Source organism: Trichoplusia ni, chromosome 11 (assembly GCF_003590095.1).
Source record: "Trichoplusia ni isolate ovarian cell line Hi5 chromosome 11, tn1, whole genome shotgun sequence".
In the NCBI taxonomy this organism is placed as follows: domain Eukaryota; kingdom Metazoa; phylum Arthropoda; class Insecta; order Lepidoptera; family Noctuidae; genus Trichoplusia; species Trichoplusia ni.
In genome coordinates this window covers 98,852-123,551 of record NC_039488.1, presented here as the reverse complement: position 1 = coordinate 123,551, position 24,700 = coordinate 98,852, and the positions used below count along the sequence as shown (strand labels likewise).

Here is a 24,700-nt window from a genome sequence, read left to right as displayed (position 1 = left end):
ACTGATATTTAGGTTTTTTTAAACGTCTTGCGTACTAAGGAATGTATCCTTGTGTTGCGTTTATTTCACAAACATTGTCGTCAAACAAATAGATTCAAAACTACGTGGATCACACAAATTCTTGTCCTACGTAGGGATCGAACCTGCGATACGTCGTGCACAGTGGATCTGGTGACCTTTATCGCTCAGCTGACCGTGCAGTCTAATAACAATCTTCCAGAAGTCGTATAGCTATAACAAAACCAAAATACTTCCACGTTATTTGCCACGCGTTCGTAATCAAGCTTATGAATTGTCCATTACTGTTAACAGGGTGGCACGCTGAGCTGACCTTCACTTACAGCCACTAATAAAACACACTTTCCTCAAAGTAACCTACATACGCTATAAGACACGTTTTGCCGATCAATTGTCCAAAGAAACCCTCCCTGCTGAACAAACAGCCATTTATTTTCTACCATCACGTGATACAAATAATCTTTACCTTCAAGTTCAGTATTACGCATTGTTTTGCGGTTTTATCACTAATGTAAACACGTGGAGCGTCGCCTTTATATACCACGACAAATATATTTTGATAGGAAAGTGAGATGTCTTATCTTTGAGACTTATCTTACTTGAGTAGTGGTCCTGTATCTTGTATAAACTCTACAGTAATAATGCTAATTAAATTCTCCGATGATAAACGAATGCTATCTCGCTTTCTGTTTATATCGGTATTAACATTATATAGAAACTTAATAATTGATCTAGGTTTCTGCGACGTTTATTCCTAGTTTACATGGATTCAAGAATATTCTATAAATAAACTCAGCGCATCATTGTTTGCTTTCTCTAATTCATGTGGGAGTTTTACACTGACGTTCATTGCGTATGCGCGGGTCATCTGGTTTATTTAAAGGTTAAGATTTTTCGTTGATCTGAACACGGATATGAAAATGTTCTTGAATGCATCGAATATCATATGCTGTTGAAACACGTTATTCCTTTAGTTTGAAATTTAGTTTTAATATTTTCGCAGTTGCTAGAGGTAATGTTTATTTAAATATCGCTTTAAGAGTCGCTTTGTAAGTCTGTAGTACTCGCTGTTTATGACTTAAAGATCAAAGCCTTTAGATATAATTAGTGATTTAAGCGGATCGATAAAGGATTCTCCGCCTCGCTTTGGTATCTGGAAATGCGCTTAATGCATTAGATAACGCATCTTAGATCAATTTATCCTAATTGTTTCTGCTTGCTCGGAGATCCTTGGTTGCCGTTTTATTTCCGGATAACTTGAACAGCAGAATACTTGTTTAAACCTTACTAACATAACCGCTTGATTGTCAGACTGATAATACGTTAATGTAATAATAGCTTAACAATTAATAAGCGCTAAAAGTTTGCGTGATTGTCAATAATTACACACATGAAATTGTATAATTGTACATAACTGCTACAGAATTCTCAGATGTTATTGATTTAAAATTTCAAAGTTGTTCGTCGACCGCGGACGTCTGAATATTTGAAGTTGAGAACTAAGCTGGACTATTACGTATAAGCAGGTTTTAATCGTCGTAGTCATATTATATTGGATTAACACATAACAGCTGACTTTCAATTAAACGAAGCCCCAGGCTCTGCCAGTTAAGCAAATTTTATATACAGTATTTTACTAATTGTATTTTTGGCGAATTATTACAAATTGATTGCAGTGCCCCTGGGTGCCTGCCATTATTCACGAACTGGTATTTATTATTAGTTAAGTAGCAGCGTTTCGCGAATATAATGCAACCAGGTCATCATGTTTGTTAACGATAACGTAACATTAGTTGCGCCAATTTGATGTTTAATTGTAGGAAATCGACTGTAATTCGACAATGCGATTTAGAAATCCGATTCCTGTGCCATTAGTTGGACGACGCGGCCGCCTCTGTGTACACGCGTATAACACCCAAAATAACGCTACTACGGTTTATATTTTTCAGTGTTGACGTAAATTTGTTGCTCCTGCTTATCTTCATTCTACGCTATGATTTATTTTACCGTAATACCCTAATTAAACTTAATCAGCCGCAGTGATGTCAGAAGATTTATTAAAATTTGCAAGATAACGAAAAATGTATGCCGCCAAGTGGATTTACAGACTTAATTTATGCAGTAGATTGCGCACCCGGGATTGAGTTACTCCGGACGGATCGTGTAACTAACGAGGTTTCAATCCCTGACGACTCTAGAAAACTCTGTTACACCTTTAAAATTGTACAATCTCCCGGTTTTTAATAATGAGTCTATCTTAAGACGAGCCGTAGATCGGTGCCGGACCAAGACAAAAGTTTAAAACATAAGTAAGTCGTGGGAAGTGTGAGAAAACTGAACGTTTCAGTTCAAAACAAAGCAGTGTTTATAACGTTCCTGTGTTTGTACTCTACTGCACTGTATGGCACCTATTTCGACGTTTTAATTTAGGTATTTTCTAACGGTTAAAAAGCATTGAATAATTTATATTCACATTAAAATATTCAACTCGAACAGTAGTGGTTATTTTTAGATCGATGTCGATACAATGTTGTGGATAATTTTATAGACATAAATGTAAAACATGGAAACGACAGATAATTTAATATTTAAAAACACTACTCATCGTTACGAACATCATCCCATTCGAAACGTCTTTTACACAAATGCATACGAAAGTATTCATTCTATTTAAAAAATACAGTTTATCAGACGTTTAATGAACTCAATATTCTATAGGCATAACTTCCACATTTTATGCTTACACATTGATTATTTTCCTTATACGTTGACATTTGCCGTAGTGACATGAGTCCATGACTCACATATGGTAAACTTGCAGAGAAAGTTCGCCGTGTTTTGACCAAACTAAGAAAAGTGATAGGTTCTCGCAAAATACGAGCCACTGCGCACTGCAGTGGAACTTTTTATGTGGCATAATAGTAAAAGTTTATTGTTCTTTGGATCGCAAAGCGCGTCTTCATTGTGCTTCAGTACGTCTGTGTGCTTTCGTGATTATACAGCTTCGTGCAACTAAAATATTATCTCGGTACATTTAAAAATTATCTTTACCTGTCATGCGTCTTAAAATGTAATATGATAACATTCTTATTTTGTTCGTATTAGACAAAAGACGCTAATTTCGTGTTGAAATAACAGACTGTAATAACCGTTGATAAATTGAGGGTAATACAGAAACGGGTAAAGTTAATTGTTAATACTGTAACATGTTATCTTGTACTTGCAATTATAACTGATAACGTCACTTCAGTGCGTTACAATTAATATAACAGTGAAAACGGGAATGTACTAGTTTCAGTGTGTAATAGTTGTGATCCAAGTGTAAAATGTTGGTGTCCGCCGCCTCCACAGCGAACCTCACCAGTCACTCGCTGTCCTCCATGTTCCGCAGGCGACGAAATCGTTCGCCTGCCACGGTAAGCTTTCATATCACCAAAAAGAATATTACGTACACGCCAAAATATAACTTATCCGCACGTAAGTTCACCTGTGCACATAAATAACACTCAAAGGTAAATTAACACACCCACTAACCAATTCCTCAAACATTTCTCACGTCCAAATAGCTCTGCAAATATCCAATCCTTTCGCGAATGTAATATAATTGTTATCACAAAAATAGATGTGACACGAATAGACGGATACTTTAATAAAAACGGCAGCGTCAGGAATTCTTAATATTATATTTTATATCGAGCTAAAGTCTATGTGTAACGGTGGTTTCTCTACGTCACCCGCTCACCGTCCACAGCGATACCATTTGCTTTACATACCAAACGGAACATTTTGATTCAAGGTAATAAGATGATCGTTCAGGTAGTTGTAAATTATGGGAGGCGTGATCTTATTCGATGTTATAAAAGTTGATGTATTACAGATTTCTGATCTGGACACGATTTATTTTCATTTGCTGTATTAAAATATCACTTCTTTTCAAAATTTGTCGATTCCTCTCGTCAAACTCCTAGATTTTCGATTAAATGCACATGGATAGTATAATCACATACTAGATAGCCCAAACCCTCGCATAACACAAGCATTTTTAGATAACTTACCTCATAAAGACACGCAAAGAATTATTGTTTACGTTCTTTATCTTGATTTACGTTAATCATATACTTGTACTGTATTGGTAATGCGTCACAGGTGATCGCGCACGCATATAATGATAACAGACGCGATTGTCCAACGCCATTGTTGCGTTAACTTAAGGGCGCAACCCGGTACCGCGCGAGGTCAGCGCCCATGTGTTTAGATGTTACATCTTAATGTCCTTCAACTGATAATAAACTTTGTGAGAGTACATCACACTTTGCTCTGACGTAACTCGTAATACTTCGCTAAATAAATTATCCCAAAGTATAAGATCGTAAAACTATAAGATTGTATTTAAACTGGATGTTCTAGATTTTCATAAAATACGAGGTTTCAGGAAAGCTGACGTTGTGGTTTATAAAGCAGACCTTTATACTTGGTGGTTGCATACTTATAAAATTTATGTAATTAATTACACTATTTTTGGCCTCTTTGCACATATTTCTCCCAACCGGCGTATGAGAAAGTTGTCCTCGTATAAAAAATGACAACCCGACTTCGGTTTGCTTATTTATTATTTTGGTACATTCGAAATTCAATTGAATAACTAACATAAATAAAATATAATAGAAAGCGTGTATTTCCAACATTTAAATGTATATTTTCTTTAAAAACATGTGAGAATAGAATATTTTAGCAGTATATGACCTAGAGGAGTCTCCTGGGACTAATATATGCGAGTGTAAAGTTAGTCGATGTCTGTCTTGTTGGATAGCCAGTCTGACGTCATACCCTGAACGGGAATGTTTCCTCTGGGACTCTAAATCCAGCAACTACTTGGTTCAATTTGTAGATCTTTTTGTTTTACCAAATTAGCACACTTAAGGTTATTCTTCCACGGAGGTTGCTTAATTGCGAAAAGAACCGCTTCATCGGTAGAAGTCTGTCAATACGTAATCCTGGCTTAAAGACAACCTTCTAGAAACAACTTATTTTACGCAATTTCAATAAAATTACCATCAATCAAGACGCGGAACGACATCTCGTCTTGTCCGCCTTTTGTTAAAAAAGATCTACGATATCCACTAGCTCTATAATCAAGTATAAAACTAATTAATAACAGAATATTGCTGCCATGTTATACATTAACTGTAATAATCACTCATCGGTCTCCCGCTAAGCGTGATAATTATTATTGCAATATTACAATTCCTTGTAATTCTATATTGGTCTGTCTACGTACAGATTGGTTTGATTATGTAGCTATAATATTATCCAGATCACTTCCTGACTGGTAATAGGAAACTGTAATTCTTAAGCGGACGAGGCTCGCATAAATTGTTCTGAGATATGATGGAAATGTCGAATGTAAAACGAAGAAATGCATTACACATTCGTGGCGAATAACTTTGTTTGACATATGAATTTGATTGTTTAACGTTAGTTTTCGAAGAGTATTTTTCCAACAATGAATAGATAACCTGTACTTGTGATTACAAACCCATTAAGGGCAACGCTGACGAACCCATTCAACCTACACTAATCAGTTCGTTGACAACACGTTATCAGAGTGCATCCTACGATAAAGATGTCCATATCTAAAACCCAAAATAGAACGTTGTATGTATAACTCGAGCTGTCAGATTGTTAGCAGCTCTTCGGGATGCAATATGATACACATAAAGCCAGCCATTTAACAGGCACACGTGTTTTCTGAACGTCATAAATAAATCCTCACCTTTACTCGAGTAAACGTTCACTACAGTAAACTTATCGAACTGGACGGGTATTGATTGCGTACTTCACAACAACCTTGACATTGCGTATCTGATTGGACGTTTGTATTGTTGCCGACTGTACCTCCCACCTTGCTTTTAATATATTATTTAGGATATCGATTCCTGTTACACGATTGTAATTGAAATATGTTTTTCTAAGAAATAATATGACCTTTTTTCTTCACGGTTTAGTTTAGTAATTGTCATTAAATCAAAAGTATTTAAGTTATTGGCTGCTTAATATAAAACCAGACTTGTAATCTTGTAGTCTAGGAAAATCCGCTTTTAATAGCAAAAAGCTATCCGCAACGTAACCGCTAGTTACCTGATCGATGACACGTACGTATCGCTACGGAATACAGATTTGTTCATTGTCAGTTTGCATCGATCATTGTCAATAAACCTTGGCGTGTCCCGTAAAGAATTTCTATTGGTGTTGCTATAAATATATGACATTTTCGTATGCCTCCACTGTGCAGTTTTCCAGAACCCGACTATGTTTACACTATCGATTCACACCCACGGCACTGCATCTACAAATCTTGCACTTAGACTTATTTAAACACTGTTGCTTTTTTATATAAATTCTCATTGAGTGTCCGATTTGTGTTTATAAACAAACCGCATAAGATTTATTGTTGTTTTTCTTATTTTAATCAATGCATTGAGAATCTACATCCTTGTGTCTGTTTTTATTACCAAAGCGTGTTTTAAAATGCTTTTTCATTATAATCCTGCTGCACTCGAGTTCAATCGATTCTTGAATACACGAGTCGTATAATTATGACACAATGTGTAATATCTACTATAGATTCTACACTATTAATGGTACTCTATACTATTAATGGTTGTTACACATTGTATTCATAGATACAATGCCGTTATAATTACTTCAGTCCTTCGTAAAGACGGGTGTAGAAATTGTTGAAAACAAGAACATGATGAAATCCAATTAGTGTGGAACTGCGCTGTCTATTTATATGTAGGTCTATGTTCTTGATAGCGAGGATCTCCATTACCACAGAGCTCAGCATTGACATTGAGTCCCACTCGTTAGCAGACCGTTCTCGACAACGTATGTTTTATATACGCTCGTTTAGCGAAACAGCTCAACCTATTTACGTAGCGTTGCTGTAAATTAATGAAATGTTCATTTTGCAACGAGCTCTGGAAGAATTTTACTTCGTAAGCGTGTATTTAAATTGCTGCACGCATTAAATATCAAACTATTTATAATTATCTTTATAAAATACACCATTATTTGGAACAGATAGTAAGGCGCTTCATATAAAGCAAGGTACATGAGTTAAGGATAGGACAGACTGAATGCGGACCACAATACAGCCTGGCTTTCCCAAGCTAAGTTGTGACTAGACAACCTAACTGTATGAGCTACTTACGGGTATGCGAATTAAGAAATCATATGTGGTGACAAAGAGGTTTGAGGAAGAAGACGGGGGATGCCCATACCTAACAGTGGGATCTTACATGTGATAATAAAAATAAATAAAAAAAATATTGTTTAATATACGAATTGCATGAATTATTTTATCTGTTATCAAGGCGAATCTTCATTAAAAATGTATAAATACAGCTCGTTCAATTCTCTTTCATTTATAGAGGGCCATGACTTTTACAAGGACTCAAATAACGCACGAAACGACAATACAACTTATACCGTAGCACTGTAACCATTCTAGGTTTTTATAGTAAAAACCTTCGAGCAAACGTGATCTTTATCTACATGGGCTTCCATAATGACTTCTGGTCATTTTTTTTTGTCAATTTTGAAAATTCATGTGTAAGACTTGTACGAGTATATTTTGCTAAGTAGCCTGTGGACCATTGAAACCAGTATTGAAATTACTTTTAGGTTCCAACGCGTAATAACTTTTGTCATTACGTTCCGGGTTTCAGAATCTAAAGAATATTAATTCTATATTTAGGAATTGTTTTGATCTATCAAGATATGTTTTTTAATAAATTGTTATTAATAATATTCCATAACATTCACGCAACGACATCTGATCTACTCTAAAACTAAGTAAAGATTGTATTATGAGTACTAGACAACTAGTATCCATACTTATACATTTCTAAATACATCCATATTATACATAAATTACACCCGGGCATAGAACAAATGATCGTGCTCATCACACAAACATTAGTCCTGGATTTCAATCGAACCCGACCTACGTTACAGCAGTCAATCCATTAACCACTAGACCAAGAGGGCAGTCAGAATAATAATATCCATTTAACCGTTTACTTTTATAGTGCCCAACAGCGTTTGAAATGAATGCTCATTATATCTAAATACATATAAGACCCTATAGGATTATTAAGCGCAATTAAATTATTAAGCACAAATATCTCATAAGTTAAAATATTTTTGTATTTTGTCCCAAGACTCGTCCAGAGAAGCAGTTATCGGCCCTCGCATCGGGGCCTCCTCCTCCAGCGCCCATCGTACCCCGTTCCGCAGATGGCCCCCGCCCCCCCGGCTGGAACGGCCAGCCTCGGAGGCATGGCTCCAGCAGGTTCAACGTGCACAACCACAACCAAGAACTCGTCAAACTGCCACCCATGAAAGGTAAATACCCTACTACTGTTTTGCGATAATCGTTTATCAAATAGTAAAATTTTTGGGTCATGTAAATTTACTACTTTTGCGATGTACAAATAAGACCGGGCGACGCATGGTCGTGAAAATTTTTCCATCGTGAATATTAGCGATAGTTTCTTTGAAATTCGGCTAAGAATATTGTCTTATAACCCATTGTGTGACAATGTTATGCTGTAATGTATTTTAAACTAAACGTGTAATTGTTTCAAGTATCGTTCAATTGTTTAATTATTTTGAGAAATTCTGATGAGCTGAATATGAATGATGTTTAGAGGTGATGTCAAGTTTTATTCTAAATTTGTTTAGGATCTAATCGCACGATGAAAATTATGTTAGTAGCCGAAAGTGATAAGTCGAGATGTGTTGTGATAGCTCTTATAATCTCCTTAACGACTTACAAAGCATTGTGTATGTCTTCGTTTACTTACGTAGCCTTCCCGCTAAGCTGACGTTATTATGTCAACGATCCAATTACTTAGGACTCGTTAAATATATTGTACCTGTGCACATCCATTTATTTCAATAGGACACATGGTGAAACGTCCTCCATCACTCGACAGTCGTACTTTCTCGATTAATACTAGTTTTAAAGTTTTATCATGTGAATGACACCGTCTGCTGTAGGTACTCAAGGACGTGGACGATAAGAATTTCGTTACTTGTTAATAGAATATGTAAACTATTTACCTACGTATATTATACAGTAATAGAAAGAGATCGAAATACAACGTAACCCTCTTTGACCTTTTTAAAGACATTTCTTCCGACAATCGATTGTAGTCACGCATGACATGATAAAATACGAATATCAAGATATCACTCGTTTCCGAGCTTAGCAAATTGCCTCTTGTTAGACATTCTAGAAATACATTGTAAAGTAATAAAGAACAGGCTACCTCGTGGCGTGGAGTTCCAGTGACCTACACAACTGCACGAGCGACGAACGGTTCATCTGTATGTTAATCTAACTCTGAACCAAACGACAGTGTCGGACACTAACAGCTAACCGGTACCATTAATCGTAATTTCGCCGTAAAATTTGAATATGATATACCTCTCTTAGCTTTCGTTCGCTGTGACCTCGCGAGGCATTACCGATGTTTTATGACTTATAAGCTCCTCCTCATATGCCTGTTTTATTACATACTTATTTCCCAAACAACGTCATTGACGAAATAAATGCTCAGCGCATTACATTTTCATATTATCCGAATTATTTTAATGAATTTCGGAACTTTTTGGTTTCTAATCTTTCACGTGTATCTACTCAAATATGCGTTCATTATATTCGAGATCGTATGGAATTACTTCAAGGTCAACACTTGGTAATGAAAAGTGAAACTTCGGTTATTAATGTTCAAAATATATCGGCCGTCGCTTCTAATGCCATGCGTAATTAAATTTTCTGTGTAAAGCGGACTAAAACATTTTGCAAGTTGAACATTAAAAAAAATTGAATTAAGCAAATGCGTATTAATATTATTTTCATAAACTATTTGTTTAAACAAGCTTGATGTAATTTTGAACCGACAAACCCCTGTATAAAAGATGTTTCTTGTTTACGTGACAAGCTCTTATATTCATATGGAAAGGTTCTACCGGATGTCATTTTTCATGTACGCTAAGGGATAACATTTTCAAGGGGAAATGGAAATAAATTGCTTTTCATAACGCTACGGGACCCGAAAAACCACAAACGGGAAATCCCTAATAACTACAGTTTTTGTTTGTCCGTGTTTACATTGCTCGCTCGTTGATTGCCCAACTGAAATATTTTAAAAGTTGGGTAATTCTAAAATCGAAGTGGCGTGTGATTTGATCATTTGTAACCTTTTTATTTATCGCCCATTGCTTGTAATGATAATAAAGTAAAATAATGTAATTAAAGTAAAAGTAAATATTGGATTTTTTTTTCTTTATTCGAAGGCTTCGTTAATATAACAAAATCATGACACCGTTGGCATAACCGTTTGCATTTCAGATTTTCCGTTTTATTAAAGCTATACGCTGTGTTATATCAAGAAAAACAAAACACTACACGCAAGTATGAGAGGTGATTTGTCACGGACTGCACAGATTTTTTCCGTGTCCGTTGCACATTTTCTCCTTCATAAAAAATAATTATTCTCGTCACTCGACGTCGTCGCGTAATGAGAAGAAAATATAACTTTTGATGTTGTTGCTTCAAAATAGAATATTAAAGTACCTAGCTCGATATAATTATATGTATAATGTACGTCTTTATGTCTTAGTTTGGCCTACTAATTAACAAGTACTTTCAGCTAATTCAGTTAGGTGTCCTTAGTGGGTAGGGCTTTGTGCGTCACTAGCACTTAAATCTTTTGTACGGTGGATATGTGACGTCATAAGCTCTGTAAACAAAAGTACCAATGGGGAGGTTTCAAGTGATATTATCGTGTAGTGCAACAAAAACACCTTTTGTCTGATCATCTAATGTCTTAAAAGATTACGAAGGAATTGTGCCATGAGAGCATGTAGGCGTAAGTTCTTTTGAATTAGTTATAGTATACCTATCATAGGTTTTCTTACTTGACGTAACAAGCAAAACTTACGAAAAATGCAAACAATGCAGGTTTATTGTATAAGGTTATCGAATTTGTCGTAAACTATGCAAATACAGTCGAAATTATAATCCTGTCTGATAAAGGAAAACACTTTCAGGTGTTTCAGAAAGATAGGGCTCGGATTATTATCAAAATAATTTCCCAATAGCCATTAATGACAATGTAGTTTCAGTGGATTTGTTATCACTAGATGTGATCAAACTTTGTACTTTGCACCTGAGATATAATTACTCTACAACACATCGAAGTCACGTTGTAGTGCTACTCAAAAGAACTACTGAACGATAAGGATGCTTATCCCTTTAAATCAGCCCGTCGGGATCCAAAGCTGTTCTCTCCCAAGTGGACCAGTTTCCCCGTCTTCGAATTCGGACTAACCCTGCTACTTAATCCCACCTGCTTACCCAATACTTCAATAAATCCCTGACATTGGTATAAATGTAAAACGTAATCGTCTCACGTTTTACAAGCACTTTAGTCCGGCCACATCTAGATGCTATCATTCTTTTATTTCCAAGGCAAATGACAATAATCGTCTTCCATTGCTTTGGAGTATAACGCAGATAGCTAAATAATTGACGCTTGCATAGTACTTGTAAAGTGGCCATCTTGGTGCCAAGGTTGTATGAATCGATACTATTTTTGACTAATGGCTTGAAAGATTAGTCGCTGTGTTTGCAAAGGCTTATACTAAGCTTTCCTGGATGTAAATAGATTAACGTCTTTCATCAATCCATCATTTTCCCTACCTGAGTGTTCAGTCAGCTCATCTTTAATTTTCTATCTTAACTGGATACTGCATTCCAGCTAAGTTTCAAAACTTTTCCCTCCAAACTTGTGTTTTCCGTTACCTCGTAGTTGTTTGAAGCCTGTTAACAAGTTAGTTCGACCGTGAAAGTCTGATCGTACACAAAATACTGGCGTCAAGTGGCAACAATGTGTAGTTTCGAGGAACGATTCCATATGACAGGTATACTCACTAAATAGACACGACTTTGTCCGTAAAAACAAGATCTAATGCGAAGATCACAATTTTCTAACCCCATTTAAAGCTAACGATTTTAAGACATTGTACTTTCTAAACATGAGGCAGACACATCAAATCGATATCCAAAAATATCCTCAATTACTGTAAAAAAAAATGTCTCAAGTTACTAGAACTATGTTAATTAAAGTGATTCCTTGTACGTGCGGTTCCATATTACAGAACGAAATCAGAGTCGCAGTTACGAATATATGTATTATGACCACCGTTAAAACGGACAATGGGTGATTGTTAGATTCATAATTATCGTGCACATGCTAATTGATCGATAATTCTTTTATGTATTCATTTATACGGCGTATAAAGATTAGTGGTTAAAACAAACGAAGTAAATAAACAAATTGTAAATAAACTGGGATCTTTGTACTTCTGCGAAATAAATGTAAATACGAACATTTTGTAGGTAACATTTGAATTTCGGTTTTTATATAATAACTTGAATCTCTGAATTTTGAGAAGTGCCCAGTTGCTTGACGTGGCTGCAGAGTGGCGGTAAGCTTCCGGATTCACTTGAGTTAATGTAACTAAGGTATGAACATTAAAGAAGTCGTGAACCATATGTATAATGTGCGCCCTTGATTTTGTGTTTGGAGTTTTCACGAGACGAATCTAGATTCGATCCAATATCGCTTTTTTAACTTTTCTAAACGGTACTAGCAAGCAGTGCAGAAAAGGAAGTGAGGAAACCTGATTTTAAATATTGAATTCTGAAATCGCCAACCAGAGAGCTAGCATGGTGATCAGTGTATGTAGGCTGCTATATATTTTCTCATAATTTATACCATACTGTAGAAACCACAATTCTTTCTTTTCATCCGTGTGGAATAGGTAAATATTAACATTTGAACATATTCTGAGTAAGATAGCACACTCGAAATTATAAGCACTCCGGGAGGCTGTGTAATCACAAGTGATAAGATTATATCGCTTCAAGGATAATTAATTTTATAATTTGCATTAGGCATAAGAGTTTCAAGTATCAGCTTTTTATGATCATCCATATCAGTAGATGCTTTTGGTGTTTGTAATGTCATCAAGGGCTTAGTGGTAAAGTATTCCAAGAAACTAATTTGATTGCGAAACATGTCGACTGGCTTTTTTGCCTTTCCCGGCGCTGGCGACTAAACGCGACAAAACTGTTGATGGTCTTACCTGTGTAGTAAGTAATAAGCTGACTTCTTCTTTACCTACGCTCAAAGCATCCCTAAGCGCCTTAAGCGCTTTTCACGCTAAACGCCGTATAAAGTGGCATGTGTCCTACGCTTTTCGCTTGGCATCCCTTTGTGCCGTGTTCCGTTTCCGTTCGCTTTTCACCGCTGCAAGCGAGCTTCCAGTATAAGTAGGTATTATGAATGCATACTTCACTGGCATCGTCCTAATTCTCGCTAAACGACCCCTTTGTGTCATTTCTCGCGTTTCACTACGAAAATGACCTAATACTAGACGGGGAAGTTTAGACATTTCTGCTTTTTGTTTTTGTTCGTTGGACTTTTGGAAGCTTAATTAACGTCAACTTACCTTGAGATCCAAAGATTCTTAATCAAAAAGGTTGTTTTTTTTCTTAGTTCGATAAACCCGATACGTATTCAAACATGCTTTGTTTTCCTTCTTTTACAAAATATCACTTGAAATGTACTTCTTAGTCTTAATGAAAAACACGTGCTACTGTAATGGATGAATATTGAATCATGTATTCAAAGAGAAAAAGAGCTTGTTCACACGAAATTCTAAGATCAGTAATATAAAAATCGGTTTCGTGCTACATACAGCGTCGTGACTGTCGCGTCAATCTCCAGACATCATGAATATAGGTCGACGACTACTCGTGTGACCCGGAAACCCTTCGTATTTGTCAATTGGATCAAAAATCGTTGCCTGCTCAATACAATAAAGCGAATTTTGTAGATGTTGGGCGTAATTTAACTTTATTGTATGACTTTCGTTCGAATTTTTTTTTCGCATTTTCCTGCTATTGAAATCTCTATTGTTTTTAAATTGCTTATTTCGCATTTAAGACTTCGTTAAACCTTCAAGCCATCACAATGATTTCTTCAAACGTTTCCCATGCACTAACATAGTTCCTCGTGCTGTAAAGCCATTAACTTATGTATGTATCTACGCATGAGGTTTCTTTTAGTATTAGTAGAACTTATTGTGTGATAGTCCTTTGAAATTAGTGTTAAAATCTGACACATCGTTCTCATTTGAAGCATTTGTAGGCCCCCCCTTCTTTGGAGTCGATTATTTTGACGCAGTCTTTATTTTTTTTATATATGTACCTCCATTGAATTTTAAAATTAGTTTTATCAAATTATTTCTTTATTTCCTTGCTACATTTTATATGTTATTCCATACATGCCAAAGTTTAGCAGAAAATATCCAACGAATGTTCTAATTCAGATCTCTATTACGAGGATACAGACTTGTTATTCTCAACGTAAAGCTAGAAGCTGGCTAGTTCTAACGTATAATAAAGACATATCGATTTTAGAAAACTTGGCACCGTTCTTGCCTCTTTGTTCTTCCGATATAAACACACCTCAAGTAGAGGAATACACTATTAATATACTAGACGAAAACACCCAAAAGACTTACTACTTATAGGTAAATATTTGTCGCATATCGAACTTACGATATGGGGGCACGTCATGGAGTATACGGAATATGAGGACCCTCGTCTATATCTAAGTATGTCTTCCTCACCTCTTTGATGTCGAACCCTTTAAAGGTATACGGTGCCTAATTAAGAGCGTAAATTAGGGCACAGGTCATCGCCACTCCACTAATCTCGCTAATTTCATCAGCGCCCCACTAATCTGCTCTCTTATCTCAATTAGGCACTGACCTTGCATTAAGTTTGATCTGATTATTAAAACTTATTAAAGCAGCGTCTTTCTTGTCTTGTTTCGGTTGTTCGTATTTTCTTATTTTGTCGGTTTTATTAAGAATTTTATTTATAGTAATTTTGTACAGCGGTTTCATTTTTGATTCAATATTGAAACAGAGCTGGTAGAACTGAAACAATAGAGAAAATAGATTTTATAAATATTAGACAATTTGTGAACAAAACAGCATGAATACATGTTACTTTACGAAAACTAACAACACAAGTTAAGGTGGTTTTAAACTCACTCCACGTGTAATGAGATATGTGAAATCTTTCTCACATAATAATGCATATCAAACTGTGTCAATGCCACTAAATCAAAGAAATGATAATGACCACATTCATATCTAATCAGTTACTGTTTATTTACCTGCTGTAGATAGTAAAAGTGGGCTATTTAAAGATTAATTAAATCTCCCGTTAATGACACTAAAATCAAAGCTGTCCCATACTCTACTGTGATCAATATGATTGGAGATTAATGGGGATCTTAAATGACAATTCGGTAGGTCCAGTACCCATATGCCGAAATACGAAACAAGTGTGTCGAAATACTTTACCACCATAACTAAGAGGACATGTCAAGTCCAGTTTTATTGTTGGACCATTAAGGCTTACAGCTTCTAGGATATTCGTCATTTCGTCATCAGGATTCAGCAATAAATGATTGAGTATTGAGTATTGATTGTTTTACGGTACAACAACTTCCTATTTGTTCCTGGTTCAGATTTTTCTTGTCGCCTGAACAAACAAGTCTTAGATAGGTATCCTTGACATACTTCACAAACAGGTTAGAACAAACTTATTTTATCTACATACGCACTTCGTTTACTGTATTTTATGTTAGTAGCCTAATAAATAAAATTACGCTGTATTTCAAAAGAAAAACATTAAAGGGAGGCTAGGAAAAACTAATATTCGAAGTGCGTATCCTTTTTATGGCAGGTAGGATGTTGCTATTTTTGTAACATTGAAAATATCACTTATAATTTATTGTCATTAGGTTGTTTGGATTAATAATTTCTTTACATTCAAATTTACAATATTTTTTCATGACAGTTTTTAAGTTGGAGGCGCGGGTACTTATCGTTAATACACAGGCATCAAGCCTGTGTATATTTTGGTTGTCGTATTTTTTCCAGAGTCTTTTTATTTCAGTGACACGTCATGTGTTTTGTTTTTCTGAATATGAAGCAACCTCTAAGGTTTTAACGCATATTAGGCAGCCTCGGATTTCAACAAAACTATTCCGCCCTCTACAGCCCGTTTGCGTAGACAGGTTCCCTAATGCGCGGAATGTTTTAGGCAGACTGTAAGTCAGGTCGATATATTCACCAAAATAAATAAAAACTTTTCCGACCAAATACAATTTTTAAAGTTACACCGCAGAACTATCGTCTGCGGGGTTGAAAGCGAGTACTTGCGGTTCGGTTCGTGTCGCCAGCTCGCTGATAATGAAACGTACATGTCTCCCCCCTTCCGCCCCCTTCCACCAACAGTCAACCCTTACAATAGAAAACTTTTTAACCTAACGTTTTTCTGACCTGTTGCGAGGCTTAACGTCGCGATTGCTGTTTTTAAACCCTGTGGAAAAAGCGGTTTAAAATGTTTAACGCTTGCCTGTGGCCTCCAAACCAATTTTCTCTAGCTTGTGTGGAATTTATCATTTCTAAATTACTTTTAATGTTTTAAATCATATGTAAGTACATTTAGGACTTACAGCTGATATTCCCATTAAATTAAAAATGGGTGTTCATGTATAAATAAAATCCCTCTTTATAGAATAGAAGTTACTGTATCTAAGTTGATCTCAAACTCCATAATCTTAATATATCCTAAAAGCAACTAATGCTACATTACCGCACCGCAATTTAAGAAGCCTGTTCTGAACAATTTGACCCTCACCCATTGCCCGTGACGTCACGTTGTATAAACCAATTGCGAGCCGCCCTCGCTTCTCGAAGGAGCCACGACTAGATTTACAAATATTTCAATTTACATTTTATCTCCTTATGGAATAGGTGTTGCTTGTGTACGCTGAAGGAATCTTTAAAATCGATCGATGGCAATCAAATATATGTATTGTATGGACTTTTTGTTATAGAATTTCTAGCATAAAGAATAAAACTTATATTAGTTTACTCTGTAGTTCAGCACTCACATTATAGGGAAAATGCAAAGAAAAGTCCACAACAATTCGATGAAAAAAGAGACAGTACAATATTGTAATCATGATGACGGTGAAAAGACCAAACTTTCCTTCCCACTTTTGTAAACTAAATCATGCTAGAAAATCTTTTCACGAAGTCTTGAATTTCCGAAACCCACTCAAGCAATTTTTTTTTCCTAGCCTACTGTGTCCCACTGCTGGGCAAAGGCCTCCCCCAAATCCTTCCACGACTCTCTATTCTGGGCCTCATGGAACCAGCCTGGTTTTTAAGCGTTGAGGTCGTCTCGCCACCGCTTCCTAGGTCGCCCATCTTAACTTACGGTGCTCAGACCTAGTCGCTGACCGATTCGCAGAAAGTCCGCCTTGGAGTTTGCCAAAGAACTATGGAACGCAGCATTCTTGGTGTTAGGTTGCGAGACCGAATTCCGAACACCACGCTGCGTTCCAAAACTGGGATTAAAGACGTCGGCAAAAAGGCTGCCAGGCTTAAATGGGATTGGGCGGGTCACGTTAGCCGCATGGACAGCGATCGTTGGGCCAAAGTCACCACACTATGGGAGCCAACGGATGTCACAAGCAATATTATCACAATACAATTCCAGCTTACATCGAGTACCGTCTATGAAAGGCATAACTCTGTATAAAGCATATCACACATAGGATTACATAGGTTCGTCGGCATCCCTTTATATCCCACCCCCTCACTGGGGAACGAGCGTGATGATGCATAAATGCTATTGCTTGTACTATCCCTATATGTTTAGTCACCCTAACGGAACATTATAAAAGAAAGTAAGAATATTCTTTGTATTTTTGCGATCGTCTATTTTATTTGTAATTGATATTCATACTATGTAGGTTGTTTACGAGTATTTATCGTACGAACGATACTTTTGTAGGTTTGTAAGAAATGTTTATAAACGAAATGAATAACCGATCCGTAAGCTTACTCCTGGTAGAATCAGGTGCTTTTACAATTAAATTTACGAGTCGGTACCCTGGAACTAATAAGCCCAATTTTTGCAGCTAACTCTGATGACACTGGATCTCAATACCATAATAATCGGGAACTGAAACATACCATAATTAAAATCGAATCTCCATAATCCGAACCAGTTTCAGGAGCTGCTCGGTAGATCAAAATTTTATCTGTAATAATCTGTATCTAAAGTAAAGATATATTTTATGAGAAAGGTAGACAAGGGTGTAAAGTGTTGCGTGTAGTAAGGTTTTGTCTTGAAGCGAGTGTGATATCACACTGACCTATCTCCAACTTGTTGCGATGTTGCGACATCAGCTGTCAATTTATATTTCGGAACCACTTTCCTTAACGTTTACTTTAATTTGCCGTTTGTACAAAATTTTGCACACGTGGCATGTGTATTTGATACGACTATTAGTATTATTAAACAGAAAGCCTAAAATAATTAATAAGGATAAAGGAAAATGGCTGAAAGTTGTACTCTGTGGTAGCATACAATATCCTGAAGGGAAAAAAAGGTACATGAGATGATCATCCCCATTTTTCGTTCTCATAGACTAAGCAATTAACTTTAATTAAATAGTGTAGGTGTGCTTATTGTATTTCAATTTTAATCATTCGACAAAAAAAATATATACTTAAATATAATATGAAGTATATCCAAATCTAACTATCAAGACAACTTTCACCGCTACTAAATAATTTCAGGAAGTGACTCAGACAAATTTAAGTCAATTAAACGATCGATGGTGCAGTGGAAAGCGCAGAGCGTCTGCTTCAGGAATGCGGCCCTCCCCTCGCCGCGTGCCAGGACCCCCCTGCGGAATCACCCAAACAAACTTACCCTTGTGTACTCCTTGTTGTTCTTATACAGAAGACCACGCCGTTTTTCCTGCCTCGTTATTTGCAATTTATAATTTATTGCTTGAATGAAAAATGAACATATTTGGTCTAATCGGGACGCACATGTCTAATAGATGTTCTCTACAAAGCAACAGTTCTAGCTTTCGTATACTATCAAAGATGAACGAGGGCTCTCAGCTGATTTGTGTTTACATAAAACAGATACAGTTTTAAATCCTGTGTTACATTTTGAGCTCTTTCACGGATTTTAAAACTACTTTTACTTACCAAGTATTTACTTAAACGAAAAGGGTAATTTGTTTACTGTTCCTGGTAGAGTGAACCCCGACCTCCTCGACTTGCGAAATCTCCGTAATATCCGCAGGGCTGATACAGTGTTAACCGTATAGGCGTCATTGTAAGACGCTCTCGGCGTCATTGCTATCCGTAAATACCGTTACTTCGTTACAACGGTGCTCAAGACTCAGACGTAATCTACTATTGAGACGCACTCTTGTGTGTAGAGAAATCATTGTAACATAGAAGCAATCGTTAGACATTATGTAAATCGTGCATTGTATGACGTAGCAACCCTACCGGAGGTTGTATAGAGCGGTAGGGGTGCGAGCGGCGAGGGCGCGCGGCGGGGTGCGGCGGGTGTGCGCGCGCACGTGCGGCGCCGCAAGTGGCGACTCGCGGCAGAAACCGGCGCGTGGCAGTCCGGCCTCGCACCGCAGCTCGCACCGGTCCCGGCGCTGCCGGGCCTCCGCTCGGATGCCGCTGCCGGCCGCCGCCTGCGATGGTCCACGCCGGGCCGGCCGCGCGCGCGCCCTCTCGCGCTATGTTCGCCGCCGCTGAGAGCAAACCGCGCCGCGCCGTCTCGCCGCTCGGAATCCCAAAGTCTCCGTCGTTCCACTCGGGCCTAGATCTTGTCGCGAACCAAGCGGCTACCAAGCGCTCAGAGAGCGTGTCGGACGTCGCGCGCGCTTTTCGGTTCGCGCTATTCGCCGGCTCCGGCATGGAGGGCCAGGGTCCGCAGCAGAAGGCGCCTTCGCCGCCGGACGCGCGCAGCCCGCCGCCCCCCGCCGCGGCTGCCGTCTCGCCCGAGCGCCCCACGCCGATACCTAATGCCGATAAGGAAAGTTTGATGGTGCAGTTGCCATTGCTCAAAGGTTCGTCGCTACATCAACAATGCACCAGTGATCGTTTACAGATACACGGACTTCAAAAGCGGCAATATCCTAATCTCTGTTTACAAACCGTTCCGCTGTTTGGCTGACTTTCGGCATCCGCCTGCGAAATAGCCGTATCTATTTGTGGCCTATAGTTCCTGAAGTAAGCATAAACGCAACTGAACTGCGTCGAAAGATTAATTTTCAATACGCCATCGTAATATACGACGTGGATTATCCACGCTGTAGTAACGATAACTAATAGCCGCCCACGCCTCATCATTGACAACCTTGAAGCGGCACATCAGACTCGCCGCCCCGAAACAATGCGCCTGAATGGCTGAAACTAATCATTGACAGTCTAACATGTGTACATGTAGATAGACGAACGGGAAATGGCGAAAATGCCGCAGAAATATATCGACCGATCGGTGGCCAGCGGCCGGCCCCGTGCTGTATGTATGCCATGGGAAGCGTATAGCGACCTCCTCGCGTTCTGCAGCACTGCCTATGACATTATTCATGCAAGACCACATTCGTGTTCAGAATATTGGATATTGCTTAATTGCTTCGAAACGGCCTTTCTGTAGCTGTTAACTTTGCTAATGAGAGAAATTAGCACTACGAGGTCGTTTGCCTGTTCCTGCTGTTAATGCTCGTCAACATATCATGCCGCTGTATGTTTACATTACCTGTTTAAAGGGACGTTTATTACACAAGATGTTTAAACTCATGAAATGTTTAGAACTAGACGGTCCTGAGCTAGGTGCGGCATCAAACACTTTATTCGCCGTAGAGTATTTTTCTCAAATGTAAACAGAGCTCATTTACAAATGCTCAGTCGTAAAATCACCTGTTTCAAGAAAACTATAATGTATAGCCGGTCTTGCGATTCAAGGTTACATACTTTAGGCATGAACATACGGAATTGTTCACAAAGATGACCTTGCGATCTTAACGATTTCGTTTACAGCCCCATAAGAAAATTAAAGATTAAGTTCTTAAATGGTTTGAATAAGTCAATAACGGGGCACTTTAAATGCCCATTCCGTTCAAAGAAATTTTAAGTTAATACCCAATTCATGATATGAAATTGTAGCATTATTTCACATTTGAAAGTTAAATTCAAAATCAATCTTAGCTGAGCGAGTCAAATCTATTCATTGTAAGTACTTTATTCAATCCGAAAGTCTAAGTCTTAGTTTGGTTACCCCAATTTCAAAGAACTTAACGGATTACTAAATAAAGCTAGGCCTCTCCCCAATCTCCCCTTCTTTTAAAAATTCTCGTAAAAGCAACGGAAAAAACAATGCTTTTATACTGATTTCCCCTTATTTTCTGATTTGTGGGTAGTTTTCACGACCGCAGAATTAGATGATGTTCTGAAAAACAGAGATTTTATTCACATTTCTCCCGAACCGAGTGTTTATGCCCGAAGTTTTCCTCGGGTATTTTAAATGTACGCTTAGTTTTAGTCAGGCACGCATTTGGGGCATAACTCACCGAACCCCTAGTAGGGTGTCTGGAGCGGGTGACAAATTTATTACGAAACGAAAACAGTCAGCACTGAGTTGTTGGCAGAATTGTCTCTTTACTTAAACAATTGTCTGACCTTTTTGCTCGAATATGCCAATAAATCTCGGGATGCTTAACTACTTAGCCGAAAGTTAAGGATACGATTTTTCTTATTCCTCATAATTATATTATGTGGTTTCATCTAATTATTGTGAATTTATATTTAATAATAGACAGTTTAATCTACTGTATGATCGATGGTTGCTTATAAGCTTAATTTTTGTGGTGTATATATGTAGTTATTAGTCTACCTACTAAACAGAACGTATTCCTAACACTTAAACGCACATACAGTCTTAATTCGTACTTCAAAATTAATTTAGTTGGTCTTGAAAGTTTAGGAACTAGTCTGACAGCGCAATTATTACCTTCTAGTAAGTTTGACTTCAAGCGTGTAACGTATTGTGGATTTCCATTTACCGGAAACTTTAAACGCAGATCTGAAGCTGATTTAATTTGTGACGGTAGAAATGTTAGCGTTAAAATCTAATTAAAGACCTCTTCTATTAATTGTTATGGCTAATATATGGATTAAAGCGTCGTGACTTTTCTGGTACGCTTGAAGCGGGAGATCAATGGCGGCTTTACTTTACACATTTTCAAACGAGAACATAATTATAATTACCATTTTTGTGGTATTAATTTCATACTTGCTGTGTTTTAAAACGTGTTTCTCTTGCCCACCAGATGCACCAGCTGCGGAACGCGAACAGCTGTTCGTTCAGAAGCTGCGGCAATGCTGCCTTCTGTTCGACTTTGCGGACGAGCCCCTCTCCGACCTCAAATGGAAGGAGGTGAAGCGGGCAGCTCTGCTGGAGATGGTCGAGTACGTGACGTCACAGAGAGGCGTCATCACAGAACCTATATACCCGGAGGCGGTTAATATGGTGAGTGAAAACGTTTTAAACGGCTCCGGCACTAAGGTGTTGAATCCTTGTGCCGGGGATATTCAGAATCATTTCATTCAAATTAACCACAAAGACACCTAGACTCAGGGCAAGGATTCTTGTCGGTCGTGGAGATCGAAACCACGACACTTCGCGCCCAGTGGGCTTATTTAGCGAAGTGACCTCAACCTCTTGGCTATCCATTTAATTTGCATTTCTATAGACCATCATAAATATTGACGTTGAAGATGTACCACGGTCAGCTAAGAAATACTATGAACCAAGATAGATTTACAAAACTGGCATAAATGTTTAGCGACCTGATAATTCTATAAAACGAAGTGGCTTGGTGCTCAACAAATTAACGTTGTTGACTTAAAACATATTGCATTTGTTGAGTGTTATAATTATTACAATATTTGTAAAGTTTGTTGCTGACTTTCAATAAGCATCGATGTGTAATTATCGTCCCAATCGGGGTTGTGGATGGGATCACCCAAAGGTTGTATTATGTCATCTGGTAAAATACCAGAATTTAATTCGTAACGAGCATAAAATACTATTTAGAGATGTAAAAAACGAATAGTCGCTTTTATTTGGTACTGAGATCGCGCATTTTGAAACCCGGGAAATGAGCAACCCTATTAGAGTTGAAAGTATGACGTCACAGATTGGCGCCATCATTTAACCTATATGCTATGTAGGGCGGTTAGTAGGTACGGAGTGATATTGTTTTAGTTTGATATTCACAGATTGTAAAATCTTAGTTTACCGAGACGAAATGTTGAGCACATTAACGAAGCCAAATATATAACAACTCATGTCTTATTACGAATCGCGAATTGGAATTTGGTCTCTAAGGCTTTGTAATTAACGTTGATTTTATCTTGCTTCCTGTTGCTTTATTGAAACCTTTAAAACATCTCGTTCTTTTAGTTAATGTTTAAGAAATACTTACAGCCACGAAATCGATGGCTAGCAACCGAAATAGCTACATTATTTTCCCTTAAACTTTTCTTTAAGCACCTTACAATTTTCTTTGAAAAATAACTCTCTGGCTTCTTACACTCGACAGCACAGAACAAAGGGAAAATGTTTTCTGAATTGTTTCTCAGAATTCTTGTTTTTGTTTCACGTAGTAACTGTCGGCGTATAGCTCAAGGACTGTCATATACCGATCATTAACAATTTACCGAAGGCTCGAACAATTCTATACCTACAAAAGGACAAGGTACGTGTATCGTACCTTTTCGTACTTTCTAGAAATGTCTTTGTGTTGACACGATATTAATGTTATGTACATGTTATGTGTATGACATTTTCCGGTCAGTTGGATTCCAAACAGAGACAATAGAACTCAAACCAATGAATAGATTTTGATTGTCTATTGACCGAACTGATTGGATTCAACTTGAGCACGTCTCAAACTAACATGTGTATGATTTCGTTATATCCCGTCTTCTAGATTCGGTACGGGGAAGTTAGATCGTCCTTTCTTCATCCTTTAACTCTATATTTGTTAGCTGAACTTTGTAAACTTCAATCAAATATAATTGTGTACAACTAATCGATCCGATACTTGTAGCAAAGCATTGCGGCCTTTTTGTCCTTCAGTCGTCTAATTCAAGTGGTATTTGTAATAAATTATTCCATTAGTCGACAACGTCCAAGAATATGTTAAACATCAAAATCATATCAAAACTCAGGTCATTATTGTCGCGTTTATCCTAAGGGACTACCCACGCTCATTCAGCCTTATTCAGCGCATGTCCATAGGAAACCACGACTTTGTATGAAGTAGATCGATTCCTAGTATTTCATAGGTTAAAAAGGTCACATGCATGAGGTCTGTTCACTTTTTAAATACCAGAACCAAATAAACCTCCACATTAATTAAATTTTGAATCACGAAAACCCTAAAGCTACAAGGAACAACACACATTTTGATTGAACCATAAAATCGAGGGGACAATTCAAACTTTTTTCCTATCTTTTTTTTAAACGACTCCCGCATTAAGGAATTCAATCCTTGTGTCGCGGGGGTTTGACAAACATACAGATCACATGAACAGAGACACCCATCTTTTACCCCAA

The 24,700-nt window shown here is 37.5% G+C and overlaps 1 protein-coding gene across 6 annotated transcripts in view; it reads left to right on the top strand.

The window, feature by feature from the left end:
- Window positions 1–24,700, top strand: part of LOC113498663 (serine/threonine-protein phosphatase 2A 56 kDa regulatory subunit gamma isoform-like) — a 43,062-nt gene that overhangs the window by 4,654 nt on the left and 13,708 nt on the right. For 5 of the 6 annotated variants that reach the window (XM_026878770.1, XM_026878767.1, XM_026878771.1 and 2 more), the window contains exons 2-3: window positions 8,244–8,427; window positions 22,407–22,606. In XM_026878770.1, coding sequence (XP_026734571.1) covers window positions 8,244–8,427; window positions 22,407–22,606 — 384 coding nt within the window. Of the gene's footprint in view, window positions 1–3,123; window positions 3,435–8,243; window positions 8,428–22,406; window positions 22,607–24,700 lie in introns of those variants that run through there. The other variant, XM_026878766.1, reaches the window with a different exon arrangement.